This window comes from Sorex fumeus, unplaced genomic scaffold (assembly GCF_029834395.1).
Source record: "Sorex fumeus unplaced genomic scaffold, SorFum_2.1 ptg000008l, whole genome shotgun sequence".
NCBI classification, from domain to species: domain Eukaryota; kingdom Metazoa; phylum Chordata; class Mammalia; order Eulipotyphla; family Soricidae; genus Sorex; species Sorex fumeus.
In genome coordinates, this window is record NW_026606065.1 from 5,186,593 (window position 1) to 5,213,556 (window position 26,964).

The following is a 26,964-nucleotide window of genomic DNA, read 5'->3' on the forward strand; positions in this document are numbered from 1 at the left end:
TTTGTCTTCCTTCGTTGTGGCAGCCTAGTTCGGCCTTGAGATTTTATCAGCCTCTCCTTTCTCATCTTTCTCAGTGCTGCCATGTCGGTGAAGCCTTCAGGGTCAGGTGAATGAGACCAGTTGTAGTTACTGGTTTTGGCATATCGAATACACAACGGATAGCTCACCAGGCTCTTCCGTGCGGGCGGAATACTCTCGGTAGCTTGCCAGTCTTTCCGAGAGGGATAGAGGCTTTTGGGGCGATCTCTAATCGCCCTCGTAGGTGTTACCATATTTGAACCCTATCACTTTATTAGGTAAAAAAGGTAAAGGCCCTCCCATTGATCGTCGATTTGCTTCGAGCGGGCCCAGTAACGTCTCCATTGGAGACTTTGTTGTTACTGTGTTTGGCATATCGAATACTCTCGGTAGCTTGCCGGGCTCTCCGAGAGGGGCGGAGGAATCGAACTCGGGTCAGCCATGTTGGCCACTTGTAAGGTAAACGCCCTACCGCTGTGCTATCACTCCAGCCCTTTATCACTTTATTAAATGATATCAATTTCTCTTGTTGAAGACAAACATAAAATCATAACATCACATTTTTTTAAAACTGGGGAAAGGGAGTGAGCCACTTCCAGCTGTGCTCAGGGCTTACTCCTGGCTCTACACTTGGGGATCACACCTGGTAGGGCTCACTCAGAGGGATCTGAGGTGCTTGGGATTAAACCTAGTTTAGCCACATGTATGGCAAGCGCTGTATATGCTGGACTCTATAGCCCCCTTATTGGTTTTTGGGGTGGGGAGAGGCACACCTGGCAGTGCTCAGGGACGACTCCTGACTCTGTGCTCAGGGATCAGTGTTGCTGTGCTCAGAGGACCACGAGATGTGAGGCTAGATCCTGACTTCCAGGACGCAAAGCATGAGCTCAGCCCATGAAGACAGCTCTCCGGGTCCCACATCAGTTTCTAACTGTTTTCTTTTGTAAAAGGAATATAATAAAGGAGCTCTTTATCATTAACAGAATTCTGTCTTAAAAAAAAAAACTATCAATGCATAATGCCTAAAGTCAAAATAAAGCCAGAATTTGATTCCTCTGGCCAAATGAGTACAGCAATAAAGCCTATTCCCTATCACAACATTAAGAACATACCTGCAGAGCAAAAATAATGGGAAGGATGCAAAGAAATGGTTCAAAAAATAAGAGCTGAGATTTATGCTGACAATCACTTACCTCTTGAAAGGTTAAGGAAATAAGAATACTTCAAATGTCTTAGTCCCTAGACATTTACCAGAACAGATAACTGATTGGTGGTTCGGATTTGGTTTCTTTGGTTGTTGTCTTTTGTGGGGCAGGGGTGGGATTTGAGGGGTTTTGAGACAGTGAAGGGGATCAAACACAGGCTTCACACATGCAAGTCAGATGTATACCACTAAGCCACACCACCAGCTCCTAGTTGGTTTGGTTTATATTTAATTTTTTTAGTCTTATTTTATTTTTCCTAAAATTGTTATCTTTTTCAGAATGTAACTGAACTTTTAAAAAACTCTAAAATTATAAACAAAATATTCTTTTCATTCATCCGCATTAAAAATTTTTTACCTTCCTACTTTTCCCCCTTCCTTACGATCCTTTGTTCAGCAACTGGAAATCACGTGTGGTGAACACTGTATCCGAGTCTCAGCTGGGCCTGGAGGAAGAGTCGGGGTATCCAGAAGACTGGGCACCTCTACAAGCTCAAATTGCCTGAACCCCCTGAGAAGCTTCCACCACAACGGACCTGAGAGGCGAGCAGCACTCAGGAAAGACACTGGGAATGCAAGTTCTGTGAAATGGCAGAAAAAGTGGGCCTGGAAGAGGCTTCATTCAACTAAAAGGCAAGCCTGGGCCCATCCTTCAGCACAGCAACCCAGGAGTTTCCCACTTGGACGTGTCTCTCCTGATCCCTGGCTCGTGCCACGATAAGGGGGCCAGTACCCACCTGCCCCAGGTTCCACCCAAACCTGGATTTTTGCATCAAGAGTCCGTGATGATGTGTACAGGTATGCAAAACATAGCAGAGCTTTCATGTATTGGCTGTATACTGGATGAGATGTACTGATCCTTAGTTCACTTCATCAGTGCCCTCGCGTGTGAAACCATTTCACAGGAAAGAACTGTGAGGCTCATGAACAAAGCAGGGGATGGCAATGGTAAGGATGATAAAAAGAATTCCCCTCTTTCACTATCTGAAAAGAGTGTGACCCTGTGCCTGAGTGACAGAACATCTTACCCAACAGTCCCAAGACCCTCTGGGCTCTGCTCTCCTGGCCAACTCCATAACTAATTTTAGACTTTGGTCTCTTTTTGTTTTGTTTGTTTGTTTTGTTTTGTTTTGTTTCGTTTTGTTTTGTTTTGTGGGTCATGCCCTGCAGTGCTCAGGGCTTACTCCTGGTTTTGTTCTTAGGGATCATTCCTGGTGTTGCTCGGGAGACATGGGAAGATCATACATGACGCCGGGGATTGAACCCAGGTCAGCACATGTAACACAAGTGCCCTACCTACTATACTATTGCTCGGGCCTTCTTGTCTTAGAGATTTCCTTATCAACAGAGTGATTCTATAAGTCAGATCTACTTTATAAAAGTCTGAATTTTGCCTTTTCCCAAAATTTTTTGTTCATAGCCGTCCAAAAGAGAGAGTACAACAGGTAAAGCACTTGCCTTGCAACACCCAACCTACACTCAATCCCAGGTAGCCTACATGGTCCCCGAGCACTGGCAGGACTGATGCCTGAGCTCAGAGCCAGGTGTAAACTACAGGTGTGGCCAAAGCAAATAAAGGAAATAAACCTGCACATACCTAAAAACCACATATTTCCCCTTAGAATACAAATCTAAGTAGGTGAAAATACCCTTCCAGGAAATGATCAACCCCGCCTGGGAAAAAGTTCATCTCAGATTTCCTGAGAAAATAAATAAGGACATAAATATGTATGATTAATCACTTAATCACTTAACTTCCCGTTAGTCGTCAATTTGCTTGAGCGGGCACCAGTAACATCTCCATTTGTCCCTGTCGCGTGCTAGTGTAGCCCAATGGCATCTGAGTGACATTGGCATCTGAGTAACTACAACTGGTCTCATTCATGTCTGATTAAGTTAGAAAATAAACCCAAAGGAGAAGAAGGAACAGGTTCAGATATACAATAAGAGAGGAATAGGTATAGATACACAATTTCAATGGAATGATAAGGCTCATGCAATCTCAGGTTTAGGTTCAATGTTTTTATTTTAACCACTTAAGTTCACTCTACAGAATGTTATCTGCAATCCGAAAGTTCTCTTTACCCGTGGAGAATAATGCAACCTCACAGCAAGCAAAAACAAGCACAAGCATTCTCTGAATGCTAGTTTGCAGGAACGTCCTTCCAGATGAATTCGTATCATGGCATGCTGAAATAAGTTATTGCTGGCATCGAGCACAGACAACATGCCAGTGTGTGCCTACTAATAAACTTAGTGTGTAGAATATTTTAAAGAATATTTTAAATCTGCTGGAATAAAAAAATAAAACCTGTGTAATGCATCTGCTGTCAACTGAGATCTGCCCTCAGTTTAGCCCTAGAATAAAAGGGGAGCTATAAAAGGCTATCTGGACACTGCAAAGCTCTGCACCCTCTGTCTCAGCGGTGAAAAGGAAGAGTTGACGGTGGCAGGCAAATTCTGGATTAAGGGGGAAAATCCTCCTACAGAAGCTAGAGACGCTACAGACCAAGAAATGAAACCCAAGTGGCCAAACCCCCTCCATGCAATGCTTGGACATGAATCCAATTGACTCCAGGTGACCACAAGTGTTGATTCAAGCAAGTGGTCACAAGGAAGTCCACACTCTACTCTTGCCATTGCTAAGGCAACTGAGGAAACCTATGACTAGTACCTGAAACACATGTGTGAACCAGTCACCATAGATTTGAGTAAGAACCAAGCACAGAATGATCCTCAAAGGTAACAGTAGTATAACCTGGAGGGTCCAGAACCAACTCAGCCTGGAAGGTGCTGTCCCAGACCTCTCAGGAACCACCCAACATTGACTCTCATGAGGGCTCTCTCAGAGGTTCCCAAACTTATTGGACCCACCACCCTCTTTTCTGGAAGGGAAAAAAAAATTTACTCAATGACCCTGAAACAAAGGCCCCAGGCTACTACCACACCCGGCTCTACCAGCATATCAGCAGTGCACCCTGGTGTGGGACAGGTGATATTACACACTTTGGGAACCAACCGCTGATAGACCCCAGGAAACCTACCTACTTAGGCACAAATGATCACTCTGACACTTAAGGATGAGGGGGGCTTTTGTTCTGGATATAATGAATGTGATTTAAGAAGACAAAGTAGGGGTCCGGGATGCAGCTCAATGGCAGTGCACACGTCTTGAGTGTGTGAGGCCCTGGGTTCAAGCCCCAGCACCACACACAGAGATAAGGTGACTTCGTAACTGAGAATTTTGTCCTGAATAAAGCTAAATTTAAATGTAACCTGGATGTTTGGGCTTTAGGAAATGTGTACTAGAAATTACTTAAGGTTAAGTTGGACTCTCCTTTAAGTGACAAAAGGAAAACTTGTTTTGGTCAAACTAGTATTACTGTGTCTCAAAAAAGAACTACAGCTATTCTCATGTGAGAAAATGAACTTTTTGGTTCTACCTTTATTAAAATCATTTCGACAAGTTTATTGATGTGACTACACAAATTTCTTAAATGGAGCTATCTACAACTCGTTAAGAAATTAAAGTCTGAATTTAGAGAAATGCACAATAAAATGTAATTTTTCAAGTAAATAACACACAGCTCATGCTGGAAAAGATTTCAAAAAAGGAATGCAATAAAACATTTCTGAATAAACCTATAACGACTTCACTGTGCTTGCATACGACAAAAGCTGTTTTTCCAGAAAGTCGAAAGATTTTATCATCCTGTGATACCAGCTGGAATGTAAGAGCAAGCCATCTAATTTTTTTAATCTTCCTTCATTTATATGGAAATGAGATGTTTCCTAAAACATATCTGTACCCAGTTCCTACGTCAACACTAAAGCTCAAAAAGCACACAAATTCCTCCAGCTGATTCCTGACTATAAGTGAGAACGGCATGCTAACATCATCTAAAACCCATGTGCGTCATTCACCGAGGAGGACATTACCAGGCTGTCAATTTCAATTAACCTACCTAGCTTTATAAATAGCTGAAACTTCCCTATCTAAATAGGCTGGTGCCCTTTTCTCAGAAGCTAAGGAACAACATGACAAAGAAGCATGAAAAATAAATGAGCTTTCCCCTTTGTAAACAGAAGAAAGTTGACATTAAACTAAGTCTAAGCCCAAATTGAAGAGCTATTAATAAAATAAAGCTCAGGAGAATGAAGAACCAATTTTAACCGCAAAATAAACATTCACTAACTGTATCTGCTCTTTTCAAAATATCTATCAGTCCCATCACTGTAGGAACTAATTCAATACCGACATACAGGTAGCAAACGTAAATAGGTGAAAGTCCAAATCATTAATACTATGCTTTAAACGGTTCACTTTCAAAACTGAATTATATCATTCTTTCTAAACCCGAAATGCTTTCTAATTTTTATAATGCTGATAAATTTCTTAAGCTAGCACCAGCTGTTTCTTCCTCTAAAATCAGCAAATCCTAAATGTAAAAATTAACTGGAAATGATCATTAACCAGATAGTGAATCCATTAATCCATGTAACTTATATTTAATATGTGGGAAAGTTTGGCTGCCATAGTAATCTCAGGTAAAAACCTGCGAATCATGGGTACATGAGTACCCGTCGCCGAGGCAACACATAGTAACTACACTCTAAGTAGCATAGCATAGTGCCAACAGGATGATACTGGGCCCACTGAAAAACCTGAGATACATTTTTTTCAGACATATAAAAACTTATTTCTAAACAAATCATTTTTGTTCAAAAGAAATACGAGAAGGCTGAAAAAAGAGCTCCACTAAACGCTGACTCACAGCAGTTTTAGAAAATCCCAGCAGAAGTCCCCAAGAGAAAGAATGGTTCTCCCATTCTTCCATCTATTCAACCAATTTCTGGCACTACACAGGGCATCATGGAAAAGATGAAGGTCGACTGTACATAAATTATAATGATATAGGGAGCAAAATAAACATGGCAGAGCTCTGGATGCATTGCTAGACGGGAGCAGACAAGAATTACTTCTGTAAGACAAAGGTTGTGAAGAAAGTGTACTGGATCTACAAGCACAGGTAAAATGTGAGGCAGGAAGAGAACTTTGAGGGAAAGAGAAAGAGCATAAGACGAGCAGAGAAACACGGGTACAACTGGAAAGTAGTCTGGACATAATAGGATGAATAGTCTGGAGGAAAGAATATTGAGGGGGTGAAAATTACAATTGGAAAGAAAAATTCACTTGAGATTATATATGAATCATAAATGCGTGGGCCAGAGCAATAGGATAGCAGGGAGGGCACTTGCCTTGCATGTGGCAGACTAAGATTTGATCCCTGGCACCCCAGATGGTCCCCCAAGCCTTGCCAAGACTGATCACTAAGCAGAGAGTCAGGAGTAAGCCTTAAGCCCCAAAAGGTACTGTTCAGAACCAAACAAATAAAAAAAAAAGATCTTAAATGCAGGAAATTGGACTTCATTATTAAAAATTGGATAAATTTGACAAATTTCACTCTGGAATTGCCCTCATGGCAACATGGAGTGTCTAATTCCATTTCTGGTTCTTCTTATGTCTCATATTTGCTAAATATAATTATTTTACTTAACAAAAGAGGGTTGAGAAGGTTAAGCAGGTAAGTATTTTTGACCAGATTTCTAGAATAAGATAGCACAGCGGGTAGGGCGTTTGCCTTGCACGCAGCCAACATGGCCGATACAGGTTCGATTCCCAGCATCCCATATGGTCCCCCGAGCACCGCCAGGAGCAATTCTTGAGTGCATGAGCCAGGAGTAACCCCTGAGCATCGCTGGGTGTGACCCAAAAAGCAAAAAATAAATAAATAAATAATCTCATAGAAGTATTTAACATAAAGGGAGAGATTGAACAAGGATAGAGAGAACGAAGTGAATAAGGAGTTGTGACAAATGCAATCACCCAGATCAAAAGCAATGAGGGCCAAGTCTAAGATGGTGACCAAGTGACAGGACTATGAGAAACCCCAAGAACATGACAACTTTAAAGTTTTATATCTATGTAGATTATAGACCGAACATGATTGCCACCCAATGCCTCTTTTGCAAACCACAGCACCCAAAAGGAGAGAGAGAACATAAGGGAATGCCCTGCCACAGTGGGAGGGTGGGATGGGAGGATGGAGGGGTGGGAGGGATACTGGGATTCGTGGTGGTGGAGAATGGGTACCAGTAGAGGGATGGGTACTCAATCATTGTATAACTGAAACCCAAGCACAAAAATCTGTAAGTCTACAACTGTACCTCATGGTGTTTCACTAATAAAAATTATAAATAAATAAATAAATATGCACACAAGTATGAATAAGTTTCACTTGAAATAAACTGAATATAAAAAATATTCTAATGCCAAGTCCAAATTTTAAACAAAAACATTAGGGAAAAGTAATAAAGTATTAAAAAGCATAACATAAATGGAAACCTATAGTTTGGTTCAAATCACATAGCCAACTCAAATAAGCAATAATAGGAAGAGACTGAAAAACAGTATCTCATTCCGGAGATGCAAAAAAGTATAGTAGAAATGACATCTGCACTTACATGTTCATTGCAGCACTGTTTACAATAGCCAGAATATGGAAAAAACCCAAGTGCCGAAAACAGAGGACTGCTTAAAGAAACTTTGGTACATCTACACAATGAAAACCTATGCAGCTGTAAAACAAGATGAAGTCATGAAATGTGAATATGGGTGGATCAACATGGAAAGTATTGTTAAGTGAAATGAGTCAGAAAGAGAGGGACAGACATAGAAAGACTGCACTCATTTGTGGAATATAAAGTAACAGAATGGGAGACTAACACCCAAGAATAGTAGAGATAAGTACTAGGAGGATTACTCCAGAGCTTAGAAGCCAGCCTCATATGCTGGGGGAAAAGACAGCTCAGATAGAGAAGAACCACCAAGTAAAAGGTGCTAGGAGAGCCCGCTCAGGATGGGAGATGTGGGCTGAAAGTAGACTACGGACCAAATACAATGGCCACTTAATACCTCTATTGCAAACCACAACACCCCAAAGGGGAGAGAGAGAGCAAAAGGGAATGCCCTGCCACAGAAGCAGGGTGGGATGGCGGGGACGGGCTGGGGGTGGTAGGAGGGATGGTGGACCACTGGTGGTGGAGAATGGGCACTGATGGAGGGATGGGTACTCTATCATTGTATGACTGAAACATAAGCATGAAGTATAGTCTGTAACTATGCCTTACGGTGATTCATTTAAAAAATCAAAAATAAATAAATAAAATAATAATTTAAAAAAGAAAGAAAATTTATCAGACCCTACCCCACGCCTATTGAATCAGAAATACTCAAGGAGGTAGAGGTGACTGGGAAAGTCTTTCAGGTGATAATGGTGATCAAAGCAGCATAAGAACTCCTGAACTCAGTGATCACTTCATCCCGTGGGTCTCCCTGCTGTGTGTCTCACAGTTCCCCCATGCTATGGTCAGATGTTCTAAATCATCAATTAAATTATGTCATTAGTCATCTTCCTGAAAACAGTATTCAAGTACTCATTTTAAACAGAAAGTCCACTTCAAGTGTTAAATTATCCAGGGACGAGAGAGACAGTACAGTAGGGAGAGCACTTATCTTGCACATAGCTGACCAAGAATCAATCCCCAGTACGCAAGCCCTACAGGAGTAATTCCCCTACAGAGCCAGCAGTGAGCTATGAGAACTGTCAGTTGTATAACTCCCTCAAAAAAATTAAATTACCTATATTCTAATGTTAAGGTACGACAAAATTATTTTACAAAACTAGCAATTGTTCCTTATAGTTATCAAACATTGATGTGTATATATCACTATAATCAGTTTTTTCAAAAAGAACACAAACCCACACTAAATATCAGAAGAAATGCAAGCCAAGCCACTAAAATTTATGGATACCCCAGTCTACCAGCTGAAAATTCTGGGGTGTACCCAGGAGGGGGACACTGAAGTCCCTGGCAGCCACATCCACACCCCACAGCTGCCACCATGCCAAGAGCCCACCTGCACTGCTTCTCAATTAATCTCTGCAGAAGACACCAAACTGATGAAAATTCCAGGTACACCAATTTTCAGCTGAGAACTCTGGGGTCTTCTCAGACTGTGGGTGGGAAACCTCTTCCCATCCCCATACTTCCAGAAGTCCCAAAATCCAAAATCCCACACCCAAATCCCAAATCCACCATCATGTAAACTCACTGGCTCAGCTCTAGAGATTCTGCCATTTCTGGAGTGACACCTCCAAATTTCACAATACTGATATCCTAATAGAGCATATCAAATTAGATGGGAAAGTAACATGAAAGGCAACTAAGATCAATGAACAAAAATCAATACAACAAAAGGCTCAAGTAACAAATCAGACAAGGACTTAATGGCCCCATGGTGAGAGGCATCAGTTTTCACAAAACTTCTTTTACGATAATATTTTTTGATGATTCCTTTCGTCACTTAGTTGTAACAAGAAATACATGATAAATTATTTTGTGCCTGCTGAAAAGGCAGGTGTGCGGAGTGATTAAGAAAACGGGGGTGTGGTGGAGGGAAGGTCACTCTGGTAGTGTGATTGGCGTTTAGTGTCCATAACAATTGTACTAGGAAAAACTGTGAACCACGGTGTTTAAATAAAGTAAAATAAATAAATAAAATTTAAAAGAACACAAAACCAAACATTAAACATTCCTTACAAATCAGGTTCTCTAAAACATAGTATCAGGATCACAGAATATGAAGTTTTAGGCCTAGTTCTACTTGTAAAACCAGGAAGAAATTATGAAAGCTACCAGAACCTCAATATCTACATCTGCAAAATGTCATAATGAGACGATTTATTAATAAATCCTAACTAAAGAATTGTGAGAAGCAAGCAAATTAACACGTAAGGTTCTTAGAACAATTAAATGGTAAATGATGGTGATGATGATAATTGAAAGACATCATTCCGGGGCTGGAGAGATAATACAGCTGGCAGGATGTATATGAATGGAGCAAAAGTCTATACATGTAAGCACCGCATTGACCAGTCATTCTCTCTAGATAGTCCGTTTCCCTCTCCTGTATTATAATAGAACCCACTGAGCTATAGCTAAGCAATACACGCACATACACACACACACACACACACACAAACACACACACACACTCACACACTGACTATATTCCCTTACCTCCACAATAGGTTCCTATCTACCCTCTTCATTGAGACTTAACCCCTAGATTCTGAGGCTGGAGCAATAGCACAACGGGTAGGGCATTTGCCTTGCACACGGCCGACCCAGGTTTGATTCCCAGCATCCCATATGGTCCCCCGAGCACTACCAGGAGTGATTCCTGAGTGCAAAGCCAGGGGTAACCCCTGAGCATCGGCGGGTGTGAACCAAAAAGCAAAAAAAAAAAAAAAAAAAGAAACACCCAGATTCTTCAGGGAGAGAAAAAACAGATCTGAGGGTGTCTTAAAGGACTTCAATAATTCTTATTACAGATCCCTACACCTCCTGATATGCTTAATCGCAGAGGTACTCGACGTTGCCAATCTCTGAGCCTCTGAGTAATTATAATATAAACTAGGTTGGTTCTTGGCTACTTCACTTCATAGTCCAGATTCTGTTTTTCCATATATGTTAAGCCCTTTACTTTCCAGCTTTCAACATTGTGTTCATGTTGTCTCCAATCCCATTCTCTGTGACCTTATGGACTGCGTCCTTTACAAAAGATCCTTTTTCATTTTCATGGGATATGGGAAAAGGACAAAAATAGATGCCCATATACAACTGCTTTTTCCAGAACCTCTACTATCATTTTCTATCAAAATCCTCTCTGCATAATTTAATTTGTCCTTCAAGATTCTAAATTCTAAACGAAACCAACAGTTGCTGAACACTACAAAATAGTTTTATACCATCACTCCATTCTTACACTGTTATTTTATCTCCCGAATAATTCTGCTTTGGACTATCAAATGTACCAGGATTTCTTTAAAGCCTACATCATAACAATGTTAGGACTTTCTAGTATTAGTACTTTCAAATTTGGCTGCATATTCAAATCACCTGGAGACCTTCTAAAATTCCCAAAAGTCTGTCCGCATCCCAAACCAGTTACTCAGTATTGCAGCCAACCAACAAGAAGACTGGGAAATGCAGAAGTAAATGGCACTGTGCCTAACTAAAGATCTGTTTTAAACACCCATACCACATATGTGCACACAGACACAAATGAAAGGCATCTATATTCTAGGATGGCACCACCACTAATTTTTTGGACCCAATGAAGTAGGCTCTAACTGGTAACATAACCTGAGTTCTCCCAGGATACACTGAGAATGAAGAAATACCTTAGCCTAAGACAAAGTTCAGCGATGTTTTTCCAATTTGGAGGATGATACCATAATATTAACCACCCACTTCCTGTGCCAAAGGATCCAGCAATGGTTAAGAGCAATGTTGTTTTTTTCTCTAATGAACCTATTTCAGCCCATTGTTGCATTATATCCCTTTATTAATTGCAAGCAACTGGCCTAACGATCACATGATTAAATAAACTCAGGGCTATTTTGAAAGGAAAACTTCCAGTTCTTCATAAACTATTAAACCAACCCAAACAAAGAAACGAGTGGAGTTGCCAAGCAGCAGAGACTCCAGAATATGTATCAACGAAGGAAGAATTTAGTACAAGCATTCTAGTTGAAGACGAAAGTCAGATAACTTGTTTTCTTCTAATTCCTAACTAGTTGAATGTTTTTACTTACTTTTTACATATGCATGAGGTGGCTTATGGAGTTTATGAAGATTAAAATCATCTCCAGTTCCTGATAGTATAAATTAGTCAAGGCAGTAACTAGAGATACATGTGCTATTTTGCCACCAATAGAAACCGCATTTCCTTTTCTGACCCTCTCCAGAAAATAGACATCAGTCCGTTGAAGCCTACACACGACAGCAAAAGGAGGAAAGGCAACACAGGTAGTGACCAGTTACCAGAGCCCTACAGGAGACAGTCACAAGAGAAAAATAGATTCCGTGTGGTCTGGCAGGAGAAATTATATGAAACGCTATCAGCTGTATCCAATGCCTTAGCAGCCCAACAGATTAGGGAAGGACTCAGGCTAATGAACAAACATCCCACTTGAGACTACAAATAGATCTAACACTAGAAAGAGCCTGCAAAAGTAAAATTTCAGCATGGGAGGCCTGATATTTCTAATTCTGCCCACACAAAGGCATGAGTCTATCAACAACTCTAAAAAGAAGTTATCTCTTCTCTGATCCTGTAATTCCTTGGAACATAAAATGATCCTCAGAGAAATGGGGACTAGAGTGGAATTAAAGGACAGCTGTATTACAATATGACTGCAAGAATATTTAAATAGTGAAGTACTGAAAAAAGTCAATCATCTAAGCTAGAAAAAGGAGAAACAAATTACACTGAAATTTTAAAATCTTTAAATGCAATGGCAGTTAAAGCTGAGTACTTCTGTCACATGCCCTAAGAAGTCAGTAATGTGAGCTAGGTATGAGCAAGACCCAAATGAGGGGAATGTTTAATTGACACTATGTTCAAATTCTACTTACATGTATATGAGAGAAACTGGAGGCTCATGAGAAAGGAAAAGGAACATTAGAGATACACAACATCCTGGGAAGAAGGAAGGGAGGGAGGGAGGAGGGAGAGAAGGAAGGAAGGAAGGAAGGAAGGAAGGAAGGAAAGAAGGAAGGAAGGAAGGAAGGAAGGAAGGAAGGAAGGAAGGAAGGAAGGAAGGAAGGAAGCTGGGAGGGAGGGAGGGAGGGAGGGAGGGAGGGAGGGAGGGAGGGAGGGAGGAAGAAAGGAAGAAAGGAAGAAAGGAAAGAAAGAAGAAAGGAAGGAAGGAAGGAAGGAAGGAAGGAAGGAAGGAAGGAAGGAAGGAAGGAAGGAAGGAAGGAAGTCCTCATATTATTTATGTCAAAGAATCTCTGACAAGGAACAATGGTGTCTTCTTCAGACAAATGACCTGGTTGCCTTATTGAACAGATGAATTTGCTGGGAATATTATGAAACTCCTCTCTTCAATGTCTATCCTATCATCCTATCGGTGTTTAATCTAGATTTGAATAGATACACTGGGTTCACATCATTTAACATGTTCCTTCAGTGAAGTACTTAACCTGTTTCTAAAGAGATTTTAAAAGTTTCTGTTTGAGTTATAGAATAACTCAACAGATGGAAATAGAACCTCAATTATATTAAGAACAAATGTTCAAATTCAAAGTTTACAGAATCTTGGTTAATTGATAATGCAAACTGGGAAGGAAGGAGACAGAGAGAGGGGGAGAGAGAAAGAGAGAGAGAGATCCATCTGGCTTGGGGGGGAAAAAGCTTGTTTCTATTGGACTGCAACTTGGCAGAAACCAGAAGGAAAGAGGTTAAACCAGCAGCCAGTCCAGAAAATGAGATGAGGAGAAATCCCTTATTACCAATGATGCTGAGTTGCCAGGAGCCAAAACTACAGAAAAAGAATCTTTTGGCTAATTTATGGGTGGCCAGAGGCCAGCCCTTCTGGCTGGTGGTGCGAGGACCTTGCAGGGAGGGATGGCAAGACGCCGCCCGAGAAGGTCAAGCACTTTTTCACTAAAGCTGCCTCCGGGTGTAGCTGCTCACCAGGAAGCTGAAAGCTTTTTGTCCAACAGGCTTCCCAAGTGGTTCCTTAGCACATGACATGTGCCAACCTTACCTAACCAGCCCCTCGCCACCTCTGCCAATCAAAGCAACTGAAATATCAGCTAGACTAAGTGAGAACAGAAAACAAAAGCACTGAGCTCCAGTTCTCTGTGACTTTACAGAGACGGTCTCACGCAACATACTTGGCAAATTACAGTCATGCTGTCCACGCAGAACTGTTTTGGCCGACTACTCCTCATGTGACTGGAAAATTATTTTTGCTAGTAAAGGAAATCTTGATAACTATATTGAAGGTACGAAGCAAAGGAGTTTCAAGTCAGAATAGAAGCACAGAATGTCTACCTACATAATCCCTCTACATCTAGATTCTAATCTCCTAAAACAGTCACAGTATTGGCTTTACCTCTGAGTGCAATGTCAGCGTAAAATTGCCCAACAGCCGTCAAGGACATGAGCCACAAAAGTTCTAAAGATTTAGAATTTTTCAGATTTAATGATACTTGTGACCTATTTTCTTAAGATAAATGAAAGCCAAGGGGAGAATCCACAAATCCCAAGAAACTGAGCAGTCCTGACTATCTATGTAAAAATCATCATACTGATTCCCATTCTTCCCTGATGCTTTCTAGGATTAAAAGAAAGGATTCTTACAATTCAAAAATTATCACTGATTGAAGCAGTAATTCTGAATACATAACTGGATAAAACAGCACTGCTATCATATCTAAAAACTACGAAGTGAGCAGTCTGAGGCTCAGACACATCAGATCTAGATCTAAGTCCAGCTGGGGTCATGGCCCTTGCTTTGCATGCCGCTGAGGCCTGGCACCTGCTGATTCTCCGACCACTGCCAGGAGTATCCCTGAACACAAAGCCAGGAGTAAGCTCTGAGCAACAGGTGTGATTAATAAAATAAAATGAAATGAAATCTTTTGTGTGTCCAAATTCAAGAAGTACTAAAGGAGAAACAAAGTGGAAGCAAATCCCATCACCACTCAGTACGAAGTAATCCAACGGCCACCATTGGATATGGTTGCAAAGTCCTCACAAAAATAACGATAATAATTCTGAAATATTAATACTGAAAAAAAAATTGTACAGATTCGTCAATTGAAAGTACCAATCTGGAATAGGATTTGTACCTGATCTGGGACGCTTACCTGGTGACATCATCCTTAACAACAAATGGACATGATACATATGTTCATAATATGTAGCCAGGCAGTGAAAATATAAAAGATCTTTTACTCCATTGTTCTTAATAGTTTCACATAATTCTTACTGTGGCATTTTTATAAAGACATATGAATCAATTTCAAACTTTCCGATAATAACCTATAATCCCATTTTTTTCCCTAGTCTATTTTAGAACAGGTCTCTTTGCCATTGTCAAAAAAGGCTGAGTGATGTAGAAGGGAATCACCAAATGGGGGGGTGTTGGGAGGATCCCCCCAGGATGGGAGAAGCATGCTGAAAGTAGACTCTAGACCGAACATGACTGCCACTCAATGCCTCTTTTGCAAACCAGGGCACCTAAAAGGAGAGAAAGAACAAAAGAGAATGCCCTGCCACAGAGGCAGGGTGGGATAGGGGTGGGGGGGAGTGGGAGGGATACTGGGATTAGTGGTGGCGGAGAATGGGCACTGGTGAAGGGATGGATACTCAATCATTATAAAATGGAAACCCAAGCACAAAAATTTGTAAGTCAACAACTGTACCTCATGGTGTTATGGTGTTTAACTAATAAAAAGTAAGGTAAGGTAAGGTAAAGGCCCTCCCGTTGATCGTCGATTTGCTCGAGTGGGCCCAGTAACGTCTCCATTGGAGACTTTGTTGTTACTGTGTCTGGCATATCGAATACTCTCGGTAGCTTGCCGGGCTCTCCGAGAGGGGCGGAGGAATCGAACTCGGGTCGGCCATGTTGGCCGTGTGTAAGGCGAACGCCCTACCCGCTGTGCTATAAAAAGTAAAAAAAAAAAAAAAAAAGGCTGAGTAAAACTGGCTTCCGGGCATAAGGATATAAAGTAACAAAGTATGAGATTAATACCCAAGAATAGCTGAGATCAGCACCAGGAGGATTACTCCATAACTTAGAGGCCAGCCGGGTATCCTAGAGGAAAGGGCAGTTCAGATAGAGAAGAGAGCACCAAATAAAGGATGTTTGGAGGATCCTCCCAGGAGGGGAGATGCAGGTTGAAAGTAGACTATGGACTGAACATGTTTGCCACTCAATGCCTATTTTGCAGACCACAACACCCAAAAGGAGAGAGATCACAGGGGATTGCCCTGCCACAGAGACAGGGGGGATGGGGGGATGGGGGTGGGAGGGATATTATCCATGGTGGTGGAAAATGGGCACTGGTGGAGGGATGGGTATCTGATCATTGTATAATTGAAACCAAAGCACAAAAAACTGTAAATCTACAACTGTAAAAAAAAATAAAATAAAATAAAGGGAAAAAAAAAAACTGGCTTCCGGGCATAATAGTATATATGCTTAATCTAAATGAGGTACCTGTTGGTAGTTTTAACATTTATTTATCAAGTAAATGGAAAAAAAATTCAGTGCAGCAGTTGCACACAGCAAAATTTAATGCACTAATCAAAAATCTCATTCAAAAAGAACCACAATAAGAATTTAACTAATCTTTCTTCCCCCTAGTTTTTCTTACTAGTGTTGGAATATTCAGTGCTTGCACACCTGTGGCCCAACGATTGCATTCAGTAATGTGGGATGGCTCTGCAGAGTGAACTATCATCCTCATGTTCTAGGTCAAATTCTAGGCCCAAGAACCTAGCTTTTTCTTATCAGTTACTGGTGACTGGCTGCCTCTTACTCCATAAATAACTGAAATGCTTAAGTGTTGTTCATTAAAAATTCTCAAATACTGGACTTGGAAGAGATGGCTCCAAGGACTGGAGCATATGTTTTACATGAAGGAACCTCAAATTTGATCCCTGGTGCCACATGATTCCCCAAGGGCTGCTGAGAGTGACCCCAATCAACGTATTGTAGCCATATATACCTCTGAGTTTACTTATGCAGAAAACTGCATAAATGTTGGGCAGGACACATAATTAGCAGAACAAGGAGGCCAGCAACATTCGTAAGAGTAAAGTGTTACACACACACACACACACACACACACACACACACACACTGAACCTGACCTACAAAAGCACAATAAAGAGCATGTCACTGCCACAACAAAACCCTGTCAAAGACATAATAAAAGGGTAGATTTTTATACTGCATATGTGGACTCTATTACATTACTCATATTAAAGGATATGTGGAATTCAAATAACACCGGACATACCCTAAAAAGCAACTCCTTTGCATTGCTCCCAGTCCTTGTGTTTCTCTAGAAGTCATCTAGTTTCAATTGTTGCCTCTGATCAATAGATCTCCTTGCCTAAATAGTTCAAAGCTGCAATTTGGGGCCAAGAATGTAGGTGAGCAGTGGATTGATCCCGAGCACCCACCAGTGAGCGTTAGGTGTGGCTACCACTGATATGCAACATATTGATAAGGTTCTACTATCCCGTGCTGTATCCACTGTCAAAGTCCCTCATTATTTTGTTCTAACAATGGACAAGGAAGGTAGAGAAAAAGAGATCGGGAAAGGGGATAATCCACAACTCATCTGGATTATCTGGACTACAAATAGTGATCTCTCTTTCTTTTTGAGAATATCACTTCTAATAATACCTTCTTTTTAAAAGAAAACAGTATTCAACTTTACCATCTCACAGAAGTGACCTTCAATCCTTCCAACGCTCTCTTCTGCTGGAACTGGAAATACTGTTTTCACAGTTCCCAATCATCAGTACACTGGAATACTCACAGCCTCATTTCAAAGTGTAGGCTGCCACCTACTGTCTGAGATCCCTTCTTTCACCACACAGCTCTCTCCAGAAAGCAATCAGTCCCTCACAAGAACTCCTTTTGCTAGGTCATTTAGTCATTTAACGCACCCTGGAGACCTCCCAAATTTTTGACAAGCATGAGCAGCAGACCTAGAAGGCATGTGACAATTCCTAAACCAGGAGTTTAGAATAACTGTGCCAGAACAGAGGTCAATATAAGCAGAGAGGAAAGCCCTAAGAAAAATCCCAGAAATATAATCCTATTTTAAACATTAGCTAATACATACAAGCACATTTTAAAATGTCCAAATATGACCTGGAAAGATAGAGACCAAAAGCGGTACAGCAGTCTTTTCTTTCTGTTTATCTCTTAAAAGCATGAGCATTTTTATTTTCCTCTTTAGGATTTTCTGTATCTTTACAAATTTTCTACATAAAAGGTTTCCATTTTTATTGAAAGATTCAGAATTTGAAAGCAAAACAGGGCTGAAGTAATAGCACAGCAGTTAGGGCATTTGCCTTGCACGTGGCCGACCCAGGTTCGATTCCCAGCATCCCATATGGTTCCCTGATCACCGCCAGGAGTAATTCCTGAGTGCAGAACCAGGAGTAACCCCTCTACATCACCAGGTGCGACCCCAAAAGGCAAAAAAAAAAGAAAAAAGAAATCAAAACAAACCTTAAATTCTGACAATAGACTAGTGATTACCAAGGGGCCTGGTTTGGGAAGTAGCATGGAACAGGGCTGATCTGATGGTGGGGGGGTTGGAATTAGACTTTTGATAGGGACTGATGTGGTTAAGTGTTTACAAATGTCAAGATATAAAATTGTTCACATGAAATGTAAACAGAGTTCTACGCTGATGTTACCTCAAATGTTAAACAGTCTTTATAAAATTATTCACATGAAATGTAAACGGAGTTGTACATTGATGTTATCTCAAATGTTAAACGGGCTTTAAAAATATACAGTAAGGAAGAGAAGAACAGTATCCAGAAAAATCAACATGCTACAAAGAGAAAAGAACTAGTTGGAAGTGCCTGGTGAGATGAATATACTGTAGTTTTTTGAATTCAAGAATAATATAGCTTCAGAGAAAAGTGGAACAAGAAGGACCGACTAGAAAAAAATTTTAAATCACCATAAAAGACCTTCACTTCATATGGCAAGCACACAGATGGTTTACAGAGCAGAGGCAAAGGGAAGGAAGATGGGAAAGAAGGCAGGCAGATGCCAAACTTCTCCCCCTCTACTCAGCCACAGATCTAACTGAGGAAAGGTTTCTAAGAATACTGTCAGAAAGAAGGACAGCAACTTACCATATTTGTCTCGCAAGCCAACAGTACATCTAAAGACTCCACCAAAGGCAACATCTTCCCCAAATATCACTGAAAAGCAATGTTTAAAGAACAGATTATATTCAATACTCCTCAAATGTTACTATCAACAAGCAAATGTTTACATATTAAACCATAAAAAGAATGGGTTCTACATCTGCATCAAGACTTCTCCATTTCAACACTCCTGACGGCTTTGTGATAGCAGATGACACTGTGTCCTGTACACATGGACCAACATCCCTCCACAGCCTCTACCCAGGGATGACAGTGATGACAGTTCCCTAACACCTACATATTTATGACAGCCAAAGCATCTGCAGACATTCCTAAAGGTAAGAAAAAAAGGGCGTAGTTGAAAAAAAATTAAAAAATAAAAATAAACACTCTTCTAGAGTTCCATCATGGTTTACCAGAGATAAAAATGTGGACAGAAAAGTAAGAGAGTAACTTGCCAAGTCAGAAAACAAGAGTAGAGCAAGTAGGGCATTTGCTTCACACGAGGCTGATGCGGGTTCGATCCCCAGCATCGCCTATGGTCCCCCAACCATCGCCAGGACTCAGAGTCAGGAGCGATCCCGTCAGGAGCACAGCTTGGTACGGCTCAAAAAAGGAACAAAAAAATATAAAAAGAGAGGGAGGAGGCAGGGTAGGAGAGGATGGGGAGGGGAGGGAGGGAGAGAAGGGTGAGACGGGATCGGGAGGAGAGGGGAGGCAGAACAGTGACTCCCCTCTAGGCTCTCGAGTCCCTGGGCAGTGGTTTCATTCTCTATGGCATGCAAGTCAACAATCTGAAAAGCTGAACGAGCAGTGTTCCAAGCTGAGAGGACAATCACGAAGAGGAAGGTGACTCGATGGTGTGAAACATCAAGGAGGAAAGTAGTAAGACACAGTTCGTCGACCACGATCACGACCACCCTGTTGTTCGTCGATTGCCTCGAGCAGGCCCCAGTAACATCTCCTTCATCCTAGCCCTGAGATTTTTTTTTTTTAAGTGCCATATTCAAGGCTCTTTCAGGGTTAGGAGAATGAGACCCATCATTGTTACTGGTATTTGGCATATTGGGTATACCACGGGGAGTTTGCCAGACTCTGCCGTGTGGGCAGGTTACATATGGTAGCCTGCCAGTTTGTCCAAAGTAGGGATGAGATGATAAGATGTCGCTTCCGGGAGCTGAGTGTGATAATCTCTGGATCCTGGCCGTTGTTGGGGTTACACGGCAGTTGGTGGGTGTAACTGTCTAGCTACTGGCAGGTCCAGTCCCAAACCGTGCAGGCTTGGAGATCTCAGCCCCGGGTCCCACACACCTGGGTTCCTCTGCCAGTTCTGTTATGTCTGAGGCTTATCCAAGTGTGCGGAGAGTGGCCCCAGTAAGGCCTTGGTTGGGGCCTGGAGGTCTTCAGCTGTTGGGCCCTGGCGAGGATAGTCAGACACAGGGTAGGAGACTCTGCCTTGTGCTCTCCCGGGAGCTTGTTGTGATCATCTCTGGATCCTGGCCGTTGTTGGGGTTACACGGCAGCTGGTGGGTGCAACTGTCTAGCTACTGGCAGGTCCAGTCCCAAACCGTGCAGGCTTGGAGATCTCAGCCCCGGGTCCCACACACCTGGGTTCCTCTGTCAGTTCTTTTATGCGTGAGGCTCATCCAAGTGTGTGGAGAGTGGTCTCAGCATGGCCTTGGCTGGGCCTCGGTGGTCTTCAGCTGTTGGGCCCTGGCGAGGATAGTCAGACACAGGGTAGGAGACTCTGCCTTGTGCTCTCCCGGGAGCTTGTTGTGATAATCTCTGGATCCTGGCCTTTGTTGGGGTTACACGGCAGTTGGAGGGTGTAATTGTCTAGTTACTGACAGGTCCAGTCCCAAACCGTGCAGGCTTGGAGATCTCAGCCCCGGGTTCCACACACCTGGGTTCCTCTGCCAGTTCTGTTATGTCTGAGGCTTATCCAAGTGTGCAGAGAGTGGCCCCAGTAAGGCCTTGGTTGGGGCCTGGAGGTCTTCAGCTGTTGGACCCTGGCGAGGATAGTCAGACACAGGGTAGGAGACTCTGCCTTGTGCTCTCCCGGGAGCTTGTTGTGATCATCTCTGGATCCTGGCCGTTGTTGGGGTTACACGGCAGTTGGAGAGTGTAACTGTCTAGCTACTGACAGGTCCAGTCCCAAACCGTGCAGGCTTGGAGATCTCAGCCCTGGGTCCCACACACCTGGGTTCCTCTGCCAGTTCTTTTATGCGTGAGGCTCATCCAAGTGTGTGGAGAGTGCTCCCAGCATGGCCTTGGCTGGGGCCCGGAGGTCTATACAAACACACATATACAAATATATATGCTATGGAGAGCTAGAAATAGCTCAAGGGTCTGCAGTGCACGCTTTGTACGCGGAAGCTCCTGTACAAGCTCCAATACCATATGGTCTCTTGGTTATTGCTCTTAGGGACTCCAACCACCAACCTGTGAGAAGCCCTCTTCCAGCTGGATACAGCTAAATAAAACAAAACATATATGTGTGTGCTAAGGCCATATGTGTTTAGGATATATGTAGGGTTTAGGATATTTTTTCTTCCTTTTGTTTAGAGGCCTTTTCTCTCTCTTTTTTTTCAATCTTTTTTTTTTTTTTGACAGTAAGACACAGTGAGCAAGGCGAATAGTATAGACGGAAAATGAGAGGAACTTCGCAGCAAAGCAAATAATGGCTAGTCAGAGTTGAATGCTTGCCCCATTAATGTACCCAACCAGCTTTGCGGACCACAAGAAAATAACTCCCTTTCTCTATTCTTCTAGTTCAATAACTCTCAGAAAGCACTCAAATCAAAGCAAGCTCTCATTTCCTTCAGTCATGTAATTTGAGAAGACAAAGTCACTTATAGCGTTATTGCAAATAAATTCAATCTGGCAAGCAAAACTATAACGGTTCCCCCCAAAAATGATAAAATCTTGATTTTAAAAATAGATATCTGAAATAAATGGTATTCTCACTTTTCCTATATGCTTAAAAGAAAAAGGTGTACAGTAATTACTAAGAAGCTACTAAGACCACAATGCTACAGAAGAAAGTTAACCTAACCTAATGATATTAGATCTATAATAGAAACTTAATAAGCAAAGAATAGACTTTTAAATTTTAGTATTTTGATTTACCCTTCACCATTTGATGCAGTCTTTTTAAAAATTCAAGAGGCGGGTTGGAGCAAAGGCTCAGTGGGTAGGGCGTTTGCCTTGCACGAGGCCAACCCGGGTTTGATTCCCAGCATCCCATATGGTCCCCTGAGCACCGCCAGGAGCAACTCCTGAGTGCAGAGCCAACCCCTGTGCATTGCCGGGTGTGACCCAAAAAAAGCAAAAAAGGAAAATCCAAGTAGAGGGGCTGGAGCGATAGCACAGCAGTAGGGCATTTGCCTTGTACGCAGCCGACCTGGATTTGATTTCCAGCATCCCATATGGTCCCCCCAGGACCGCCAAGAGTAACCCCTGTGCATCACCGGGTGTGACCCCCCAAAACAAAAATTCTAGTGGATAAAATATTAACCTTTGAGCTCCAGACTAATATTTCCAACAAAACTTCAATTCTAAATTAATAAACTAGCACAGTCAAGCACAAAGACAGTTTACCTGCAGTAGGATCTCTAGCCAGTGAGTTATCCAAGGCACTCGTTATTGACTGGAAAAGATTCATTTTCTGCGTTTGCCCTGTGAAGATTAAAAAAGTAACATTTCAAGTACTGTAAAGTACATTTAAAATATAGTTTCTTGACAGTTGATGACAAGTTCATTAAAATCAAGATAGGAAGGAAAGTATACTTTGTGAATTTACTGGATAATTTTAAATGATATTCACTATGCAGAAGACACGAAAGCGCGCAGACCTCAAAATAGTTGTCTATGAGGCACAATTTGTATAAATCAAACAAAGGAAAAACAAGTCAGAGAGAATGCTCAACTGGTGAAGTGTACACTTTGCATACTGAAAACCTGGGTTCAAACCCCAGGACCACACAGTCCCCAGGAACTGCCAGGAGCAACCACCAGGCTTACAGCCAGACCACTCTCAAGTGTGGCCCAAAACACCCTCCAACTATTTTAATAAAAAACTAAAGAACAAGTTTAGGACTAGCAAGATAGCATTACAGGTTGAGTGCATGCTTTAATAGCAAGAGTCCCAGGATCAATACCAGGCACCTCAGGGTGCCCCAAGCACTGCCAGCAATCCCCAAAAACTAACACAACAAATAAATATATTTCAATATATGAAAGCAATGGTGAGTCTGAAAAGGGAAGAGCAAAGAATGGGAATGGTCGAGATGGCACCATGGACAAGTATTAGGAACCATAAGGAATGCACTGACCAGTGGCATGTATTAAATATATCAGTAAGAGCATATGGTTGTGGGTCATAAACCTATGAGGAAGGTTAAAAATAAACATTAGTACCCTGACTGGCTGGTGTCTGGAGAATGCCTAAACACATCAGATTTGGTTCTTTCTTTTTTTATATATATATATATATTTTTTTTTACAAGCATCCAGAAGTTCTATTTTTTTTATCATTTTTTTTATTAGTGAAACACCATGAAGTACACTTATAGACTTATAAATTTTTGTGCTTGGGTTTCAGTTATACAATGATCAAGTACCCATCCCTCCATCAGTGCCCATCCTCCCCCACCACGGGTACTAGCTTCCCTCCCCCTCCCACCCCCCCCCCCCCCCCCCCGTCCCACCCTGCCGCTGTGGCAGGGCATTCCCCCCTGTTCTCTCTCTCCCATTTGACCCAGCTATAGCACTCCTGGGAATATATCCCAGAGAGGCAAAAAGGTATAGTCGAAGTGACATCTGCAATTGTTTGTTCATTGCAGCACTCTTTACAATAGCCAGAATCTGGAAAAAACCTGAGTGCCCGAGAACAGATGACTGGTTAAAGAAACTTTGGTACATTTACACAATGAAATACTATGTAGCTGTTAGAAAAGATGAAGTTATGAAATTTACATACAAGTGGTACTACATGGAAAGTATCATGTTAAGCGAAATGAGTCAGAAAGAGCGGGATAGACACAGAAAGATTGCATTCATCTGGGGAACATAAAGCAACAAAAAGGGAGACTAACACCCAGGAATGGCTGAGATTAGTACCAGGAATTTTGCTCCATGACTTGAAGGCCAGCCACATGTGCTAGGTGAAAAGGAAGCTCAGATAGAGAAGAGAGCACCAAATAAAGGGTGTTGTGAGGATCCTCCCAGGGTGGGAGAAGCATGCTGAAAGTAGACTATAGACCAAACATGATTGCCACTCAATGCCTCTCTTGGTTCTTTCTTTATCTTGTTGCTCAAACAGAATCTCCACAAGTCAATTCTGTTTTCGTTGATGAGTTTTTGGGAGCAATTTTTATACTTTAAATACTTAGAATAGTGTCTGATATCATGAATGCTGAATAAATGACTAGTATTTACTGTTGGATTGCGGACTTTGTCCATATCCTTTATCTTGACCTTCACATTATTCTAAATGATAATGAGCTTTATAAAGTTCCAAATATTAGGAGTGATATTCTTCTAAAATGTCAGTATTCAGGGAGCTGGAGCAATATAGCACAGCCTACAGGGTAGGGCGTTTGCCTTGCACGCGGCCGACCCGGGTTCGATTCCCAGCATCCCACATGGTCCCCTGAGTACCACCAGGGGTAATTCCTGAGCGCAGAGCCAGGAGTAACCCCTGTGCATTGCCATATGTGACTCAAAAAGCAAAATAAATAAATAAATAAATAAAATGTCAATATTTAGTGGAATGCTTAATCCATATATGAAATCAGTGTATCTGCTGAGGCATGATGAATTAATGATTTCAGTGGCCAATTTTGCCATAACAAAATCTCTGCCACTCTTTCAGATACCCATTCTCTAGGAATCCTGTCCAGCTATCCAATATGGACCTCCATCCCATTCAAATGTCTATGAGAGGGTTTCCCAACCTCTTTACCTAAAAAGAAAATTTCAAGGTGAATCCAAATATCAAGTACATAATCTTTTATATTAACATATAAATGAAATATCTATAAACACCAATGTCTTTTTAAGTGTACAACCACATCCACAATTAATTTTCAAAAAAAAAAAATCTCTCCCAAATGTGGAATAAAAAAGAAACACAATAAGGGGAAAACAAATGATCAAAGTTATTGTAATTGAAGATTCTATAAAACTGAGATTACATGAGAAGCGGCCTTGGGAGGTCCTTGAGACACTGGTTGGGGAAGCAGGCTCTCTGGCTATGTACATCTATGTAGTATTGGAGTGATATATGCATAAAAAGTATAATTAACAGTATTATAAATCCTGGTGCCTCGATAAAAACAGTTTTAAGAACAAAAACAAAAAAGACTCCGATGTATAATGCATATTCATGAAAAGGAAGAAAATAAATGACATCAGGGAATGTGAGGTCATCGAGGTCAGAGGAAGGAGAACGAGGCTGTCATAAAACTGAAGAGGCTACAGAATGGAATACTACCCGGTTGTTAGGAAAAATGAAGTTATTAAACTCATTTATAAATGGATGGACAGGGAGAGTACCATGCTGAGTGAAATGAGTCAGAAGGAGAGAGACAGATATAGAATTTGTGGAAAATGAAAACAAAACAAAACCAAAAAAATAACATGAGACTAATACCCAAGGACAGTGGAAACAAGGGCTAGAGAGGAGGGGTCCATGGTTGGAAGCCTGCCTCACTCAAGTGCTGGGAAGAAGGCAGTGTGAGAGAGAAGGGACCACTATGACAAAGATAGCTGGAAATGAGCACTCTGGATAAAAACCACATGCTGAAAATAGGTAAAGGAACAAACAAGATAACCTCTCAGTGTCTGTATTGCAAAACCCGTAAGGAGAGGGGTGGGGGGGGGGGGGGAGAGAGAGAGAGAGAGAGAGAGAGAGAGAGAGAGAGAGAGAGAATCTGCTATAGAATCAGGCAACGAGGGTACAGGAGGGAAACTGGGGACACTGGTGGTAGGAAATACGCAAGGGTAGAGGGATAGGTATTGGAACACTGTGTGACTGAAACCAAACCATGATCATCTTTGTAACTGTGTGTCTCATGATGCTTCAATAAAAATAAATAATTTTTTAAAAATTAAATTAAATTAAAAAAACTGAGGCTGCCTGTTCTCTCGGAGCAGAGAGAATCTATTTTGGGTATTAGCCTGCCCCCATTCTGCTGGCTCATTCTCTATTCACGCTAAATGGTTTTTATAATCCCCCCAATATGCCAACAGCTCCCAAATGGGTATCCATTCTGAGCCCCTGACTTCATAACAAATACTCGCAAGTCTCCACTTCTGTGTCTTAACTTTTTCTTACTCACTGAATACGGGACATCACTACTAATATCTGCTCCCCATTTCACCAAAAGGCACTCTCTTCCAGCCAACTCCCTGAGCCAGAAACCAAGGACATATCCTTGAATGTTTTCCTCTTGTTCATTTTTATTATCCATCAAATGCTACATTCCAAAAATATTTCTTCCAAAATAAATATAGTATCTTTATATTTTATCTTCAGAATTCACCATCTCCTTCCTGTTTCAGGAAATTGCCTCCTAAAAGCACTGTAGACATCCGGGCTATTTAAACAAAATACCAAAGACTGGGGAATTTAAACAACAGAAATTCAGTTTTCACTCCACTGAAGGGTGGGAATTCCTTGTGACAAAATCTTACTGATTTCTGGGTCATCATCTAGCTGTATCCCCAAAAGACAAAGAATTTCCCTCGTGCCTGGTTTTTGTTGCTTCTGTTTGTCTGTTTGTTTGTTTTGTCTTTCTTTGGGGTCACACTAGAGGTGTTCAAGACTTACTTCTGGCTCTGTGTTCTGGGTTGAATCCTGACAGTGCTTGGGGGACCATATGTGATGCTAGGATCAACCCAG

General features: G+C 41.6%; 1 protein-coding gene across 2 annotated transcripts in view; it reads right to left on the reverse strand.

Annotated features, from left to right (window-relative positions):
* Positions 1-26,964, reverse strand: part of BCKDHB (branched chain keto acid dehydrogenase E1 subunit beta) — a 426,555-nt gene that overhangs the window by 178,175 nt on the left and 221,416 nt on the right. For both annotated transcript variants that reach the window (XM_056109682.1, XM_056109681.1), the window contains exons 2-3: positions 22,659-22,736; positions 19,044-19,112 (exon numbers count right to left, since the gene is read on the reverse strand). In XM_056109682.1, coding sequence (XP_055965657.1) covers positions 19,044-19,112; positions 22,659-22,722 — 133 coding nt within the window. In that variant the 5' untranslated portion in view covers positions 22,723-22,736. The remainder of the gene's footprint in view (positions 1-19,043; positions 19,113-22,658; positions 22,737-26,964) is intronic.